The sequence below is a fragment of the Nesoenas mayeri genome (assembly GCF_963082525.1).
Source record: "Nesoenas mayeri genome assembly, chromosome: 3".
Taxonomy (NCBI): Eukaryota; Metazoa; Chordata; class Aves; order Columbiformes; family Columbidae; genus Nesoenas; species Nesoenas mayeri.
The window spans coordinates 104,860,736-104,878,594 of NC_137544.1; the positions used below are offsets into that span (position 1 = coordinate 104,860,736).

Consider the following 17,859-nt stretch of genomic DNA (forward strand, 5'->3'; position numbering starts at 1 on the left):
TGGCTCAAGAACAACTGTTAATGAAGAGTTTAATTATCCAGATGACAACTATAAAATCTTGCTCCTGTGCTTGAATATTTTAAAGTAACAAGGCCCAGATTTTTGAATATGTGCTTGCAACCAATACTTAGACCAAAAACTCACTCTGAAGAAGAATGTGTATATGTGATTCACATTTGCATGCACAATGGGAGATTACACATACCCATATTAAAGATGCAAATCTGTGAGGAAGTTTCTATGTGCTTAATTGACCATTTGAACCAGACCCACCTTTCTTTTCTTTTTTTTTTTTTCATTCAGGGAGGGGGAGGGATAGTTAAATTATTCCTTGAGGATAAATCATTTTGCATTATTAACTCTTCTTAACAACAAAGCTGCATAAATTAAATGTAAGATTATCTACTGTGTCCTCAGTGGAATGATTAGGATGGAATCAACAGGAAAGAAATGTGGTCAAATGATTTGAAGACTTGCTAAATGAGATGCAAAGCCTCATCTTGCATTCTTAACAAGCTCAAATGTAGATCTGCCTTCTAATGAGCAAAACCTGCTTGGCATATCTGTGCAACGCCAGAGCAATGTTGTAAAGAACATGACTTGGGGTTAATTTTCTCTTCTGAGTCAGGTTTTTACTTGTATTGATACTTTTGACCAGCTGCTCCCATTACTTTTACCTGTGGTGGCAATTTTCATGAACTGGCCTTTGTTCCACCAAGCCAAAGTGGCCCCATTTCTCACTTCCCATCACAACACCAGATAGGTATTTCTCGGGGAGGTCAGGTATGGGTTCCCCACAGGTACACGCCTGAAGGAGTGATGCAGATGAAGAAGTTATTATGTCCACAAAGACAGCAAATTCTGCCAGCAGAGTCTCTTTATGTCACTCTGATGGTGTCACTGTAAGGGTGAAGACAGCTGTAACTCTTTAACTGGGCATTTTTGGGGCTTGGTGGAGATCAAAATGCAAGGGCCATGTAAGGGTAGGGAGGGAAACCAGAAGGCATTACAAAATTGTTAAGTGTCAGATTGTCTCTGGAGTGAGCAAGCAATGGGCTGGCTCCAAGTTAGAATAACTCCAGGGTTTTTCCTGTGAGTCAGGGCTGTGCTTTGACTTGGTTTCCTTGTTACCTGTGGCCTTTCTCTCCCCCACACGTGTACACACACAGACACACACTTCTTTGTCTGAACAGAAAACTCAACAAAAGAGAGCTTCCAAGGCCTGCTATAAAAAAAGAAGACAATTAGGGTGCATCACATAAGAAGAGCCATTTATATATATATTAAAAAGGAGAAAAACTATAAAAGTTCTGTCAGTGGTTTATATCTTATTTAATTAGAAATATGAATTGATAGAACAGCTTGGTTAAAACAAAGACAGGTCAGTGCTGCTACATTACCTGTTTAAGAGGTTTCAAACATAGCATTCTGTGCTTTGTTAACTCTCCAGGAGGCTACAGGAGGTTTTTCTTTGCAGAGTCTCTCATCAGTCGAGTTTCATCTGTAGGTCACAGTGACCTGACTGTGGAGGCTGTGCCGCATAAATGGAGCTCTCCAGATAAGCAGTAACATTTATTGCATACTTCGTCAGCATATCTCTGGCCATACACTTGTTCTCAAGGCACTTTGTTTTGATATTGGCTTTATTAGAATAGATTTCAGAAAGGGTAACGTAAAATAGTTTAAAGATTACACACACAAACATGTTGTTTGGTGCTGAGAAAATCCACACCAGACACAGGCAGCCTTTGTTACACTACAAGCATGAATAAAATGTATCCTGTATTTTTTTTGTCTTATACTGTTTTCTTCAAAGAAAAAACACTGCTTTAAAAAATTGCTATAAATAGACTGATGTCCCACACAGGGAAAGATACAGGTCCTACAATGCCCCTCACAACTTGGAAAATGCTTGAAATTAAAATCCAAAGAAGAGTGAAAGCCAAGGAGATCTGAGGACTACAAGAAGGGGTTTTTGTTTGTTTTTGCATCAACATGGTCAGCCCCCCAGCTTTGCAGCTGCTGCCACCAGTGCTCCTGTGCAGCACGTGTGGGCAGGGTGACGTGTGCCTCACGGACTTCTGTGCTGTCCTCCTGCCAGGGATGAGGTGAAGTGTAAGCTGTACTTGTTCTTCAATTATCACTCCTTGCCTCCTCTGGAGGAAGAGCCATGGGCTACATGGCTTCATCCCCTGGACCCTGGTCTGACTCTGGCTACAAGACACAACCCTGCAAGATCTCCTTTCATGGGTATTTATTTGTCAAGCATATTTAACTGGGTCCTGATTCTGTGAATGTCTGGGCAACAATTTAGCATGATGTAGATGAGCTGGACCAAACTCATGTCCATGACTTAGGTGTGAGAGAACTTACAAGACTGGCTTCTAGGCTATGCCTGAACTTTTCTGAACTGCCAGGTCTCATCCTATTGCCTTTGCAAATGGTCAGGACCCAGGCAAGAACGGGATTTGGCCTATTTATCAGCCAAAATGGGCTAGTATTTGCCACAAAATGCCCCTCATTTTTGGCTCAAGAAGAGAATCGAGCTTTTTTAAATGCAACTAGAATATTTGTCATTTTGGAACATCATCTTTCAGACACTTCCATCAGGATGTATTTTAATGTCTGTACATCAGTACACTGTATATGACATAAAACATTTGTGAAGAAGTGATTCCTCTGAGCAGTCAGAACAGCTTCCCAGAGACGAACTGTGTCTCCTGTTTTGCTGTTTCATTATTCCTTCTTCTGGATCTCGGAGGGAGTGTTACTTGTGTTGAGCGATGAAATTTCCGCCCCAAAACCCTGTTTTATGCACTAGAAAGCTGGTACTTCCTTCCCTGGTTAGGACAAAATGAATAATCATCTCCTGGAGTTATTCACATTAGACTCAGATGTTGAAATGTGAAGCTGATGGCAGGAGAAATTAGGGGTAGAAGCTTCAAGAATTATTGCTGAAGTTTTAGGAGTTGCAGGCAGGAAATATTCAAAGCACATCACAATTAAATGTGAAGACTGCAGAGATTTATAAAATCTCATGGGGCAAACCTGTGAACTGTTTGTGAGGTGGGAATGAAGCCCAGGCTCCTGTCTTGCTGTTTTCTTTATGCTCACATAAGGATTTTTTTTCTTTTTTGTTATTTCAGCATATGCAGTGTATGGTTTTTTTCAGGTCTTTCAATCTAGACCATCTTCTGATGGCATGCACATGAAGGTTTTTTTTTAGAAGGGAAGGGGAAAGACAACTTTTGGGATTTTGGAAAACCTTTTGTTCATGTTTTCAAAAGCCATATCTGGATCCGTTGTTCCTTACATAGCCCAGACAAAGCCATGCACTATTACTGCTGTATAGCAAACCTGCCTCATGTATCACGTTACGGCAGCCCGTTGGCCCATCTTCCCATACCCAAAGGACCCAGGCACACAAAAGCGATTTTGACTCATCTTTGTGAGACCAACTTGAGAAAACACCCCTATTATTTTTAAGGGTTTCTCCTGCTCTTGGTCTTGCTATTTCTCACCTTGAAAACAGACCCCAAAACAAACTCCTTGTTCTAAACCCAGATTAAATCTGGTTCTTGGAGCCTGCCAGTCTAGATGAACACAAATCCTATGCAAAATTACACTTTTGTGCAGAGTAGGACAGGTCCATGCAGTGTGGAACAGCAAATATCAGCATAGCTGGAGTTGTCTCCTGCCCCTCTGCTGTGGTCAACAGAAATGGAAACAACACAAGATATTCTCATTCCTGGTACGTCTGTCCTGAAGGGGGGCTTTAAGTTGGCCTTCTGTCTCCTGTAACCCCAGGGGATATGATTAATGAAAAGAGCTGATTATCTGTCATTGCTATAACATGCTTCACAGACAAAAAAATTAATTCTACTTATTTTTGTTTTCGACTGTATATAACCACTACTTAGTTCTCAATAAGCAGCTAACATCTTCCTAGAATAAAGGGAATCTCTGTCTGTATGGTGGGAATTACCAGTTTATGATCTTATTCATTTCTTGAGACAATTCGACAAGGACACTTTGGCTCATACTGAAGTTTTGTTCTTTGTCCTTCAAGAAATGATGAAGATGATGTATCATCTCTGATGGATGTTCATTGAACAAAAATAACAAAGCAGAAACATTTTTTTTTCTCATAAAAATAAGTTTCCATATTATGCTAAAGTCATTATTCAAATTCACAGTTGAAAGTGATTATCACACTGCCTCAGACACAAATTCATGCAAGAATTTCAGTTCAAGTGATTCAGAGGAACCGATGAATAAATAGTCCCATCACTGTTTTTTGATGCAGGAGGGCAATGGCCATTTCTTGTGTGGAAATTATGAGCCGATGAGGACGTCTCTGTTCTGTAAATCTGGGCTTGCATTTCGCAGCAACCAAACTTGCTCAACAGAATGAAGAAATCCCTGCGGAAAGTCTTGGTGAAAATGGCATAGAGGAAAGGGTTAGCACAGGAATTGATAGGGTAAAACAAAACCAGAAGGATCTTGGATTTGGACACTGTGATGAGAGGAACCTTGAGTGAGGCTGATATTGCAAAAAAAGATATTGGTGCCATGCAGAGGAAGTCCGTAAAGATCAGTATGGCCATGCGCTTCGCAATCTTGGTGTCGCTGTTTGAAGAGATGACATTAGGGTTTCTTACAGTAAAGTAGATGCAGATGTAGCAGCCACATATGACCACAAATGCGAGTACATTCAACACTAAAAGAAATATAACATAAGCCTGAGAAAATGGTGTTTCTATATCCATGGGCAAACAGATGCTGACCTTCATGTAGCTACTGACACCAAATATAGGAAGAAGTGCCACTGTGAAAGCAAACATCCAGCCAAAAATCATTATAATCACAGCATGATGAAATCGAACCTTGCGGTCCAGTTGCATGGCATAGGTGATGGTGTGCCACCTTTCCAGAGTTATCACAGTCAACGTGTAGACTGAGAGTTCACTTGCAAACACTGTAAAAAATCCTGCAGCATTGCATCCTGCCCCAGTTTGCCAGTCTATGGCATAGTTATAATACTGGCTTTTGGTCTGGATATCTACAGATGCAATAAACATGAGATATATACCTATGCAGAGGTCTGCAAATGCAAGATTGCACATTAGAAAACGAGGTACGGTGAATTTGTATTGACTGCTTATTAAAATAATTAGGACAACAATGTTCCCAGTGATAGCTAAAATGCTGATAAACCATATCAGGACTCTCAGAATGTTGTATCCCATGATATCTTCACATGGATTGAAAGCATCGGGTTTAGGTGAACAAGCTACATTAACTATTTCATTGCATAAACCATAGTCAAATTCGCTGTCTGCTGGGTCAAATCCTATGCCGTAGTTGGAAGTATAATCGTCAGCTGCAGATCGTCTATGCATCTTGTTGCCAGGCTGCTCATCGAGGTCTTGCTTGGCCTGAGATATGCTACATATTGGATGTAATTCAGTGCTGAAATAGTAAAAAGAGTAGCGTTGGAAACTAAGAGACGTGGCACAAGGCATACAATAAACACAAAATCATTCCGTTTCCATTAACAGCTCAATTTTTCTGTTTAGATTAATACATGGACTGCCTCACAGCTTGAAATTAATAGTCTGGCTGGTCCCTATTTGTAAAATTTTACATGAAAGTGTAAATGATTTGGAAACGTCATAAAATGTGATGGAAAGGAAAGCCTGATGTTTACTTCATTAGTAATAATGACACAGTCATCCACCTGGACATGTGCAGTCTGTAAGAATCTGTCCTTATGTCAACAGAATTTCTCACATAACCTGTCAGTGATAAGCTGATTCTTGCATGGAAGAAACATGTGATGATGAATTCCTACATAAGAGTGAACTTTGAAGAATGAGTCAATTCAGCTGTGCCTGTAAGGAGTCTGTATAATCATAGTAATGCAACTGTCCCTTAGTATTACTCTCAAATTCCTTTTTTCCTGAAGTTTTTGGCAGTCAGTGTGCCATATTCAATCTTGTAACTCCTTCAGGGCACAGAACAGCTCCAGTTTGTGCCATCCATTTTGAGTATCTCATATCATATTGCTAACTAGCCATTAACACAAATAAACAGCATAAACAAGTTCATGCAGTCTTCCAGTTAATTTCTAGAAGCCAGATGCCAACACATACACAAACACAAGACATGGTAGAACATTTTGCTTAAAAGCTGTTTTTCAAAGAAAATACATTTGAAACCAAGTGAAGTGAAGCAAAGCCAAAACAAATGAAATCACACCACACTGAACCAACCCAGTATTTCTGTAGAATCAGTAGTTGCTTTTGTTTCTTTCAGAAAGTATTTTTTAAACATTTTGCATATTTTAGAAAAGGTAGATAAAGGATATAAATGAAAAGAGTTTAAAGAGAAAATGTCTTTGAAAGTGAAATTAGTATTTTTTGCCAGTTTTGTGTTTATTTCCTAGAGGATTAACTCTATGCCCTTCTTCATGCATATACCAAAGTAAGAAACAGATGTTTTGGCTGAGGAGGATGATCAGCTCCATCAAATCAATAGATATCAAGGTGTGTTAACAAAATATAAATGATCAGACTTTATGAACTGCTTCTCCTAGGTCTCCTTTGAAAACTGGTGTCCCGGAAACTTGCATCTATAGCTTTACATAAACTGGATCCAAACCTAGTCCAAATTAGGGAATGAAACAGTTGACAATGTGTTGCAAAACCAGCATGGTTCAGCTCTGTCTACTTTCATCTGCAGCCTGGAGAGGAATTTAGTTGTATAACTTCTAGGATGGGACCCCAGCTTATCTTCCACCCTGACTTGTAGTGCAGTTGAGAGAAGAGCTTTCTAGGCAAGTTAGGCTGAAATTGTTAAACAATTGGCAGCAACTTAAAAGGGAAAATTCTTTCTCGTAACCTAGTTTTACCCTTTGACTTTGTGCACTCACTACATCTTCCAAAAATCGAGTTTAAAAGGTCTGCAAGAAAGGAAAACTAATGAAGGCCCAGCACCAGAAGGTGAGGGACATTTCCTATGAGGTTCTGAGCATCCTCTGCTATTATCAATATTTTTTATCTTGCCTGTCAACTGAGGCAGAAAACTGATTTTCTGTGAGGTCATATATGCTCTATGGAGGTCACAATAGCAATAACAAGGCATTACATTTTACTCCCCTGTGTTCTGCTCGCATAAGGATGAGTGAGGGGTCCAGTGTATTGATCGATATATCAACACTTTTCTAACTGAAAGGGAATATATGCTTCCAAGGAGCAATAATAGGAGTATAAGTCTCTTAATTTTGAGTGCAACAGACACATGAAGGCACTGAAAGCTATTGTAATTGGTGATTCTTCTTTAATGAACTGAGAGAAATATTTTTATCTGGTCATTTCTCAGCCATGAGTTAAAAATAAACCTTTTCCCAAATTATGGATGCGCTGCCTGGAGCTAAATCTGTCCCCTGATAAGACTGCTATGTAAGCCAAATTAGATGTTTCCGATTATTACAATTTATTCATTCTTAAATTATTTTACAGCCAGCAGCCCCAAATAAATTCAGGTTCCCACAGAGTTGGCTGGTCTGTTTTTCTCTGAGGATGGGTGGTGAGGAGTCTTCTGGCTGGTTACCTGTACCACGAGCAGATAAGATGGACAGTTGCAAACTCCAGAAGGAAAGAAAAGCCATCCTTTGGTACTGACTGCTTACCAGTTCTTTGCCTTGGGATATTTGCCCTTAGGGTTGTATAGTACATTCAGAACAACAAGTTAAAATATTTTTGGCAATGAATGCTTGCTTCCTTTTGAGAGAGTAGGTAGCATAGTTCATTTATTCAGTGTGTTTGTAACCCTCTGTTACCATTTAAAAGTGCTTTGCTGAAGTAAATCCTCTAAAAAACAAACTAGAGAAGGGACAATTTGAAGAATATCATTAAAATAGGCAGAGTGTTCTGAAAAAATTAGACAAAAATTACTACCTTCGTACAAGGGGTTATTTTATGTTCTTTGTCTGGCTCTGGTGACAGCAAGATCTCATGTGTTGAGAAACAGGCTCAGCAGGATAAACAGTCCTGACGTAGGTTCTGTATCGAGTCCTATCTCAAATCAATCATCCTCACTGAAAAGTGACTTCAGGTGAGTTGTGAGCAACTCATATTATGTTCTCATGAGACAAGGCCCAAACACAACTCCTGCTGATGCCACTTTTTTTTTTTAAAAATAGGATTTCAAGTGACAGCTCCTCCAAAGAATAATGACCGACTGGAAGGACAGAGTCGTATCAATGTCATTCTTTTAGGCAGAAAGTGATCTTTATGTCAAAGAAAGCCAAAAGCTTGCTGGAGTTCATAATGGTCTCTGTCAAGGTGAAGGTTTTAACATCTAGCCTCTGCCCTACCCACACTTCAAGGATATTATTTTCCAGTCACAGAAAAACGTGAGTGAAGTTCAATATACTGTATTGGGCTTGTCCTAAGAAATAAGTTTATCATCTGTAAGGCCAGCACCACAATATTCCAGTGTAATAAAACTACAGATCAATATTTATCATATAATCCTTCTTGGAATGGGAAACCAAACATTGTCTAAGCTTCAGTTTATGTCTCAGTCTGGCAGAGCTGTGGTTGATGCAACATCCTCCAAAATTTAGGAAGCACTGTTGCTGTAACAGGCTTAAGCTTCCTATTATCACAACAGAGACTGTTTGCTGAAGCAGATGGATTTGAGAGAGTTTATTGAGCATGATCCACTGTGTCAACTTATTTCACCTAAGGTTTTCAAGTGCTGCAAAAGTCTCCAAGAGGCGAAATCTTACATAAGCAGGGCAGCCAGATAGGGCCCACACATCCTTCTATTAATTCCTTCCCAAATTTCCAACGTGAACGTAAACCGCTGCTGTGATACTTAGAAATGCAATTCTGAGAGTGAGAAGACATACTTTTCATCATCCCTGGATTACCTGGAAGTATTCTGAGACCCAAACAGGCATGGGAGAATGGCCCTCTCCTGTGGACGTGCATGGCAGGTGAGGTCACATCAGGCTTACCACCACAAGGAATGCCTGCTGCTCTGAACCGAGCACAGCTCTCACAGCTCTCACCAAAGAGATAATGCACATCGTGTGATCAAGCACTGCAAAGTATTAATAACTCTTAAACAACCTGAGAAGTCTTCAATGCACATACAGCTTGTGCCAGCTGTCAAGAAAATTGCTTTGAAATGAAAGTGGGTGTAGCTACTGTATGTGTGACTAATCTCTGCTGAAGTATATGGTAATGCATTTGATATTCAAACTGAACTAAAATGCATCCATTTTCTTGCTTTAAGCTAGAGGGAGGACATTACTCTCCCACTAATTGCAGTACAAGACACATGACTGTATGAAAGAAATTGCCATTTTTAATTATGTTTTAAAGCAGTTAACAGGAAGAGTTGATATAGATAATAGATTCTAATAATTTTGCATTTATGCTTAATATTTTTAAAAGATGTGTCTGGTAAGTATTAAAGAAATTATAAATACATCCAAATTTGTTCTGTTGACCAGGATGATACAGTTCACATGCACATGTATTTCAGTAGTCATACATCATGTATCATAAAGAAGAGTATCTCCAGCTTGCATTCTATTTCCTAGCCTTGCATCACACCTGATACTATAGGGGACTGTGAAATTGTGACCAGACTTGCTCCAGAAGCAGCCCCACTGCCGTGTGGTGAACTAGCCCAGCTCGCTGGCCCTTGGTACTTGAGTTATGTGAGCTCTACACAGTTAATTGACATTTCTTTTCAAATTTGCACTTGTCCAGGCAGTGGAAAGAGCTAGCAGTGTCCTCCTTAGGTTCTTACCTGCTAGAGCAGAGGCATCCAAAAGTAGGGCTATACTAAGGGGCAGGGGAGTCCTGTGGGCTTTGGTTCCCTGAGCCAAGTATGACGTGAAAGTTATTTAAAGTCCAAATTAGGTGACTAGATACTAAGAGCTTACAAAACAGTCAGGGCCATTTCCTCTTTTACTTTTCCTTCAATAGCAACTCTTTATCTGTTTTTGAAAAGTCCAGTTGCCTAATTTCTGGGATTTGGGTCTTGATTTGGCCCAAGGAGCTCAGAAGCCAAGTACCTTCAAAAATACAAACCATAATGGTCCATTTGCAGATTCAGAGCTAAGCATGCTCCCATTGGACTCTTAAGCAAACACCACTTTTCCACCAGTGCTACCAAGCACTGCACCTGCATAAGCCTGCAGAAGTATGTGAAAATGTCTCTGGCTGATAAACTGTCCTATCAAAACTTTTAGCATTTTGGATCAAAAAGGGACAATGGGGGATGTATTCTGTCAGATACTTTCCTGCACTTTCCACCATCAGACTTGCACTCTTTCCGCAGTTAATTTTGCAAACTCATGTAGGTGCTATTTATTAGCTATCAGCACAAGCAAGATCAGTTATCTTTCATAGCCTGGTAACAATACAATGCTAAAAGTAACATAAATGGCTATTATAACTATTCAAATTGAAGTAGTTTATGCTTTCTCTGCATAGTTCTACTTTTATTTGAAGTTTTAGGCAATTTCTGAAGACAATGTCTTGAATTATAACAATGATCTGCATTTTTTTTTCTGCCATGGCAAATTCCAAGTCTTTGAGGACATCCAGTAAATGAAGAACTTCAAACAATAACCGGGGTTTCCGCAGGTACCAGTTCCTCATGTTTTCCAGTGTCACAAGTTCAGAAGGTTCATTAGCTAGTTCATGTGTACATTTAAAGTCTATCTGAGCAGCCCAAAATACCCAATGAGAATCACTGATACCTGAAATCTCACAGCAACTTGCTAATGAAAAATAAATACAAGCATGAAAATTTATTTTGGGAGTCTAAAAAGACAGTCCACCCTCCCACCCCCTGCTGTTTATTTGGGTAAAAGGGTTAACCATTTCAGAAATCATGTCCAAAAACTTTTGTGTATGTAGACTGCACAGACAACGTGTCCGTAGTGCTTGGTTGGACAGTGTTCCAACATCAGTGTGGCTTTGTGAGAAAAGAGTTTAAGATCACTCAGCGGTCCTGTTACCCTCCTGAATTGACAGCCAAGGATTAACCAGCTTCTCTGCAAACACAGCTTTCCCTCCAGCTACCTCCTGAAAGTTATCAGACTTTTCCTGTTGAAAGTCTTCAGTGTGGCTTCAGGATGATCCAGCATGACAGGTCCAAATGAAAGATGGACCTATGACAGGTAGGGGCTAGAGCTGGAGCTGGGAAAATTGCTGATGCTAACACAGTTATCAAAATATATTACTCCTGTGTGGCATGCATAAACCTGTATGTGTTATAAATTTATTTATTTATATCCATTTACTTACTTGCACTGAAGAGACCTTTTTCTATGCAGATTTTGAGGAACTTTAATTTACTATCAACTGTTGAGAAGCAGCAAAAAGAAAAAGAAATGAAATCACTTACTTTTGTCTTCTCCAGTTTGTAAATGCACAGCAATGGCTAGGATATGTGAAGTTTGCCTCAATCAGAGATCTAAATTTGCTTAAATCAGGAAGCTTTTTTAAATTGTATGTAGACCTTGCTCTTAGCTTCTTAATGAATTCTAATCCATGACTTGGCAGGAAACTGATTCTCGTCCTTGAAATATCCCTTTAAGAAAACATATGAAAATCTCAGTTAAAAGAAACTTCACTGCTGCCAGATGGTGGACATGTGTTTTAGACTGTCCTGCTTCTTTTCAGAGTAGTGACTGGACAGAGATCAGCTGGAAATCTATGCTGAAAAGAGGTTTCAGGGATAAATTAGGTGTTCCTCCAGGAAACCTGATGTAATATTAATTGCAAACAACAATCAAGTGATGTTAGTTTGGTCAGAGAGAAAAGAAAAAAATCCCATAATTCTCTGGGTAAGAATTAACAGGGACATAAACCATTAGTGCCATATGATTCTAGGTTTAGTATTACCCGGTAATGCAACAGTCATCCCAGAACACCATTACTACAGAACACTGTTACTGCTAAAAAGGCTGATGAAATCACAACAGAACTTTACTATGTGAACATCACATCATGGAAAGGCTGCGGTGGAAAAGGCAGAGAGAAGCTCACAGGGCAGGTACAGATGAGAGGAGAGGTTTAGGATATCAGGTTTTGTACTCATTAGGAAGAAAAAGATTAAAGAGAGACAGGGGTGACATGGTTCAAACTGTGAGGAACAAAAATAACAAAACATTTCCAGAGGTAAAAAAACCAAAGAGAGCACGGACTGAAGTGAAGAAAGGGGCAAGATTACAGGAGGTTAGGAGAGAAGTATTTCTGTAGAAGGCAGTTACTGTGTGGGACAGGCTATCAAAGGCAACGATGGAAGCAGCAGCTACTAATGTATTAAAGAGAGCATTAGCGGGGCTTTTAAAAGGAAACACATTGTGCAAACACTAAATCTTGACTTGTATCATGCAGGTGGCGAAAGGGAAGAAGAACCAAATGTGCTTCATCACAAGGCTAAGAGATATTTAGGAACCCATCCCCATGGCTCCAAGGTGTAACAGCTGGGGCAAAATGTTCCCACATTTCCCTCACTGGGGCACAAACTGTGTCCTTCAGACTGTGAGAGCAGGAGCGCTCACTCCTTTCTCTTAAGAGCAATAGTAAAAATGAACTGCACAAAATCATCCTGTCCCCCCTTAGTTCCTGCGCTCTTATGGCCTGAGGTTTATACAGGATGCAGTGTTTGCTGAGGTTGCTCTGCTCTTTATGTGCTGACAAAATAAAGGAATTTTCCCTAATCAAGAAACAGGACTGACAATATTTGTCATTTTCTCCATGCTCCCTCCAAGGTATGGTTTCCAATTTATCTATAACAGTATGATGTCAGGACAACATGTTATTTGCTGTCTATTACCCAACATGCACAAATTGTTTTCATTATTGTATTAATACAGTACAGTGATACTATGTGAAGGGGAGACCAGGTTTTACCTATATGCAATAGAGTTGAGGGAGTTGCTGCATATCATATGCACATTTGCACCTCTGTTCTCCATTCTAAGAAACAAAATTAATACCAGGAAATGACTCTGTTTGAACTCATGGCCTTTAGCTTAGAGTGGCCCAATCTAACAATTCATAGGCAGCTAATAAAGCAGTTGGTAGTGGGTAAAGATGACCTTTGTGTCCATTCTGTGCCCATCCTGTGCCCACAGCTGAGGCTTTGCATCCAGCCTCTGGAGGAATGTACCACCTTCAAAAACTGGACTGTGAACTGTGGCAGCAGAGGAGCAAACACAGAACCCACTCTGCTACCTGACCTGGGGCCAGGACTTCTACTGGAAGGGCAAGACAGACCTATGGAGTCAGAAATGCTTTGAACATCTACAGATCAGGCTGAGAGAAGCCATGCTGTGGTCCTGAGGTTGTTCTGGGCCTCAGCTGTTGCAGGAGCTAAAAAAAAGCAGCCAATGAAAAATTTTAGGCTACCGTTTTCTGACTTAGACACTCGAAGAGGTAATTAGGTTGCAGTGAGTAACCTTGGTTGTTCCGTGGACTGACTATTGACCTTAGCATACTGCCTAATGAAAACTGTCACCTAGGGTATCTACTCATGACTGAACAACTAAAGAGCAATTTTTGGCTTAAGTCCACAGAAAGCATCACTCATGGCATCATTAAGACCCTGTGAAACTTCACAAGAGCTCATAATTCTGAAAAAGAGCATGCAAAATGTTTTATTTGGCTTGTTAGATAAAATATTAACCAAGTCCAAACTGTTATTACATTCAGTGAAAATAACAAGTAAACAGGAATAGGAACATCACTTAAAAATTGCTAAAATCTTACTGGATCTCTGGGAATCTCCAAATAATTTCATTAATATTAAATATTTTTCCATGAAAATATTTTTTTTTTTTCTTTTTGTACTCTTTATTGCACATAACAGAAGCAAATTAGGGAAAGTGCTTTGCATTTTTCTGCAGGGTTTTTTGCTATGTCTGGTAGGGATAGTTATCAATGCACCACTGACAAGGTCCTGAACAGCAAACACAGACATTGTGCAGGTGGTTTAGTAACTTACTCCACTGAGTCGCCGCATGCAGACATCAGCGCAGAGGTTCTTTGGGCCATTGCTCTCAAGTTAGAGGCTTGATAAATTAAATAAGCACGATGAACAAGATGATAAAGTGGCACTAGAAAATCAAACCAGAAAGCATTGGTGACTGGAATACATGGTCTCATACTATTATTGCTTGGATGCTAGTCATCAGCCTTGACAGCAGCCAGTGCAGGAATAAAAAAAAGGAACCTGACTTCTCTTCCAGTCACTTCCCTTTCCCACTGGGAGGCTCTGTTGGATTAATAAAAATGCTGGTCAGCTGATGGAGTTTGAAATGTACACACAGAAATGGCAAGAAATGGCTGGAGAAGCAGCAATCAGAGAGGGGCAGACTGACTGGTGAGAACAATTTTCTCCTTTTATCTAAACGGATCTCTGGCTGTGCTTCAGGGACTCAGCTGTCAAGGTGGGGATCTACTGGAGCTCTCCTGTGGCCCCTATGTGTGGGTTTCCTGTTGAAGCCAAATTGCAAGGATAGGATGGACCAGAGCCATACCTCAGCCTGCATCCAAGTCAGGACATAGCCAGGGAACTCCTAAGGACTTCAGTAAAAGCTAGTGCAAGCCACTACAGATCTGCCAGCACCAGAAAATGATTAAATGAAACAATATGGCTGAAAACAGAAGCTATGAACCTCCAGGTTGGAAATACAGTGCATTTCTGTATAGAAGGGATGTTTATAAGTGTGGGAGTAAATAGTCATTTGATTTAGTTGCCTGCTGTCAGCACTGAAATCCTTTAACTCAAAACTTGAAGTCTTTCCAAAAGAGATATTTTAATTCTGCCAAGAGTTGTAAGCCTCAGAGAGGAAATGATTTCTGAAACTGTAGCCTGTACAAGGGCTAAGGTTGCTGCTTTCTGACATTATAATTTGTGTTTGTGTTTCTTTCACATTATTGTAATATGCTGAGTTATAAAATAGAAGTTGTGTTAATTGACTCTAGAGCATTGGTTCAGGAAGACCAAGAGTTAAAACATCCTGACATTCATTCTAATAAAATATTGAAGTCTGCAACACAGATTATATTGCAACAACACTATTTGTCCCAAAAAAGATATGATTATGGGTCAATCATTTCCACAAGTGAAAGTGCATTCCTGGTGTACACTACAGTGATGGATGAGTGAGAAAGCTCTTCTTTCTTGACCTCAGTCAGGATAAAAAGGTAATTTCCCATCCATAAAATAATGGATGTATTGGTAATGGAACAGAAAACTTCTCACACAGATAAACTATCAAATGAACCTGAACTACAGCCAAAGCAATTTGATAAACCTCCAGAATATTATTGTATCAGCTACAGCTTGCAGAGAAAATGAATTTACTTTTTGCTACAGGAAACAATGCTTTTCCAAAGAAACATCAATGATATTACTGCTGAAAAGATGCTCCACTGGCAGTCTTTTCTAAAGAAAGAAGACACTTTGAAGGAGTGAGGGAAGAGCAGCAGAATGCAGTAACCCATACCATAGGTTTTCATATCACAGGTGCACTGTCCATCACAATGTGGAAAAAAGGCCTTCGGAAGAGCTCTCATCTGAACTCAAGGTTAACTCAAGCCATTTTTCTCCCTCTTTTTCAGATTTCTAGCTAACGTCTGTGTAAAAAGTTCCTACATCTCCAATGACCTGTTTTCACCCTTTGTGGGTGACTCCTAGCCCTCTGTGGACATCCAGAGTAGGTGGGAAGAGAAAAAGGCTCTAAAGAATTGGTAAGACAAAAAATTATTCCTGTGTCTCTGTTGCAGCTCTTATGTGTTGTGGTTTGTGTTCAGAAACACAAGCAGTTGTGCTCACTCACAGACATTTCCAGACTTCATGGCAAACCATGGTTTGAGGTAATGGTGACTGAGATTCATGAGCGTCCTACTGCTGAATTATCTACTGCTGAGTTCTCGCTTTCCAGCTTATCACCCACCAAAAACATCCTGCCGTAGCTGCGTGATACATCTCACACTTTTCTCTACAGGGTATGGGACATCCCAATCCCTGTCCCTGTAGGGTAGGGATTTTGGCTTTAGAATTAAGCTCTAGAGATGCAGGGGCAGATCTAGAGTAGTAAGCAACTCAGATTTAAGCACTGAGGATCCACTCACCTTCTCTTGATTTTGTTCAAACAAAAAACTAACAACATTTTTCTCTGGAAAATATGAAGCAGAATTACTCTCTTAAAGAGCTTAACTGCAGAGAGAAATGTAGATCTAAATCGCTGAACAAAAATTCTCCCCAAAATTTGAGGAAAAAGTGAAAATGTGAATCTAGACCAAAATTTCAGATATAGCTTCCGGTTTTTTTTTAATGGTCAGAAGTACGCCTCCAGTTTTGAACTCCAGGATTTGTGAGATGTTGAAATCCAGACTGGCATTCACATGTTCCTCTTTGTTCTTTTCAAGGGGATTATTAATGATAAAATAATATCTGAATATTACTTACAAAACAACAGGCCCATTGGCTCCTTGGAAGACTTCATTTGGTAATTTTTCGAGGTTGTGATTATCACTTAGATTTCTGAAAGACACAACGATATCAATGCTAAAACAAAATGAGATTAAAAAAAATAGCTTGCAACCATTACTACCTTATAATAATTGCTTTTCAGAATAGTAAACAACAGAAATAGTTACAGCTCATCCAGGTAGGTTCCATTAAATGCATGATTTTCGATTTCCCGAATCCCGTTTTTATTTAGCCACCTGCAATACAGAAAAAAAAAGAAAAAAAAAAAACCAACTTTGTTCTTATTCATGCTTCATAACTAAAATATATGTAATTCAACAAATATAATTATTAAATGGATATTAAAATGGCGAAATTTCTATGAATACCAGCTGGTAAGATCCCAATAGTTGGAGGAAGGCTTTGGAGAATACAGATGTGAATAGAACACAAGTGCTACCATCAGAGATGACAGCTAGAGTGAGTTTCTGAAGCAAGGGCAGAGCTGATGCAGAGACTGGTGCTGTTCATGTCCCCCCTGGGAAGGCTGCAGCAGAGTCAGTGAGGTTTTTCCAGGTTAATCCCAGGAGGGGTGAGACCAGAATCTTTCCTACTGGTGCTGTCAGTGCTGATTAGGTTTACTTTTTTCAAGATGCTTAACCTTTGTCAGTTATTAGAGAAAAAGACCTCTCCCTGCCTGTGGTGGTGTCACGTCCTCATCAGGGCAGGCAGAGGAGGGAGGGTGACCGTCCTCAAGTTGGGCAAGAAGGGGGTGGCAGTGATGCCAAACTGTCCAGGAAGCAGCTGATTCCTCCTGCATCTGCTACCTCGACAAATTCTGCTCCCTGTCTGCCCTGCTGCCCCAGCCTCACCTCCCTGGGATCTGTCCCCTGAGAGGAGACGTGGGTAGTGAACCTGGGAATTGAAGCTCCTGAGGCTTTCTGCCAAGTTTTTATGCAGGTGCATTAACTAATTAATGTTTAACATCTTTCTCTCTCTTCCCTTCAAAGTCCTAAAAATTTACATTTGGGTCAGTTATATTTATCATCTTTATGGTGCAATCTTTCATCTTGCTTTAGGTGTCATTTTGCAGCTCATGCCCTCTCCAACAGGCAACGGCAGGTCTGATTGATGGCAAAAATGGCATGATTTAATTAAACTGTCAGCAAAACTGGATGCTTTGTTTCTAATTCACACTGAAAACTGAGCATGCAAGTGACCCACTTATCTAAGGTCTGACGTGGTGAGATAAGGTCAGCATGGAAATCAGCTATGGGTCTGGTTGAAATGATTATGCTTTTGACCAATATAGGCAGATGTACATAGCTCCGTGTCTAT

At 40.0% G+C, this 17,859-nt stretch overlaps 1 protein-coding gene across 1 annotated transcript in view; it reads right to left on the bottom strand.

The window, feature by feature from the left end:
• Nucleotides 1–4,244: 4,244 nt before the first annotated feature.
• Nucleotides 4,245–17,859, bottom strand: part of FSHR (follicle stimulating hormone receptor) — a gene marked incomplete at both ends in the record, with an annotated part of 82,946 nt that continues 69,331 nt past the window's right edge. Inside the window, 4 exons of the mRNA XM_080342281.1 lie at nt 4,245–5,472; nt 11,440–11,625; nt 16,519–16,593; nt 16,710–16,778. Coding sequence (XP_080198407.1) covers nt 4,245–5,472; nt 11,440–11,625; nt 16,519–16,593; nt 16,710–16,778 — 1,558 coding nt within the window. The remainder of the gene's footprint in view (nt 5,473–11,439; nt 11,626–16,518; nt 16,594–16,709; nt 16,779–17,859) is intronic.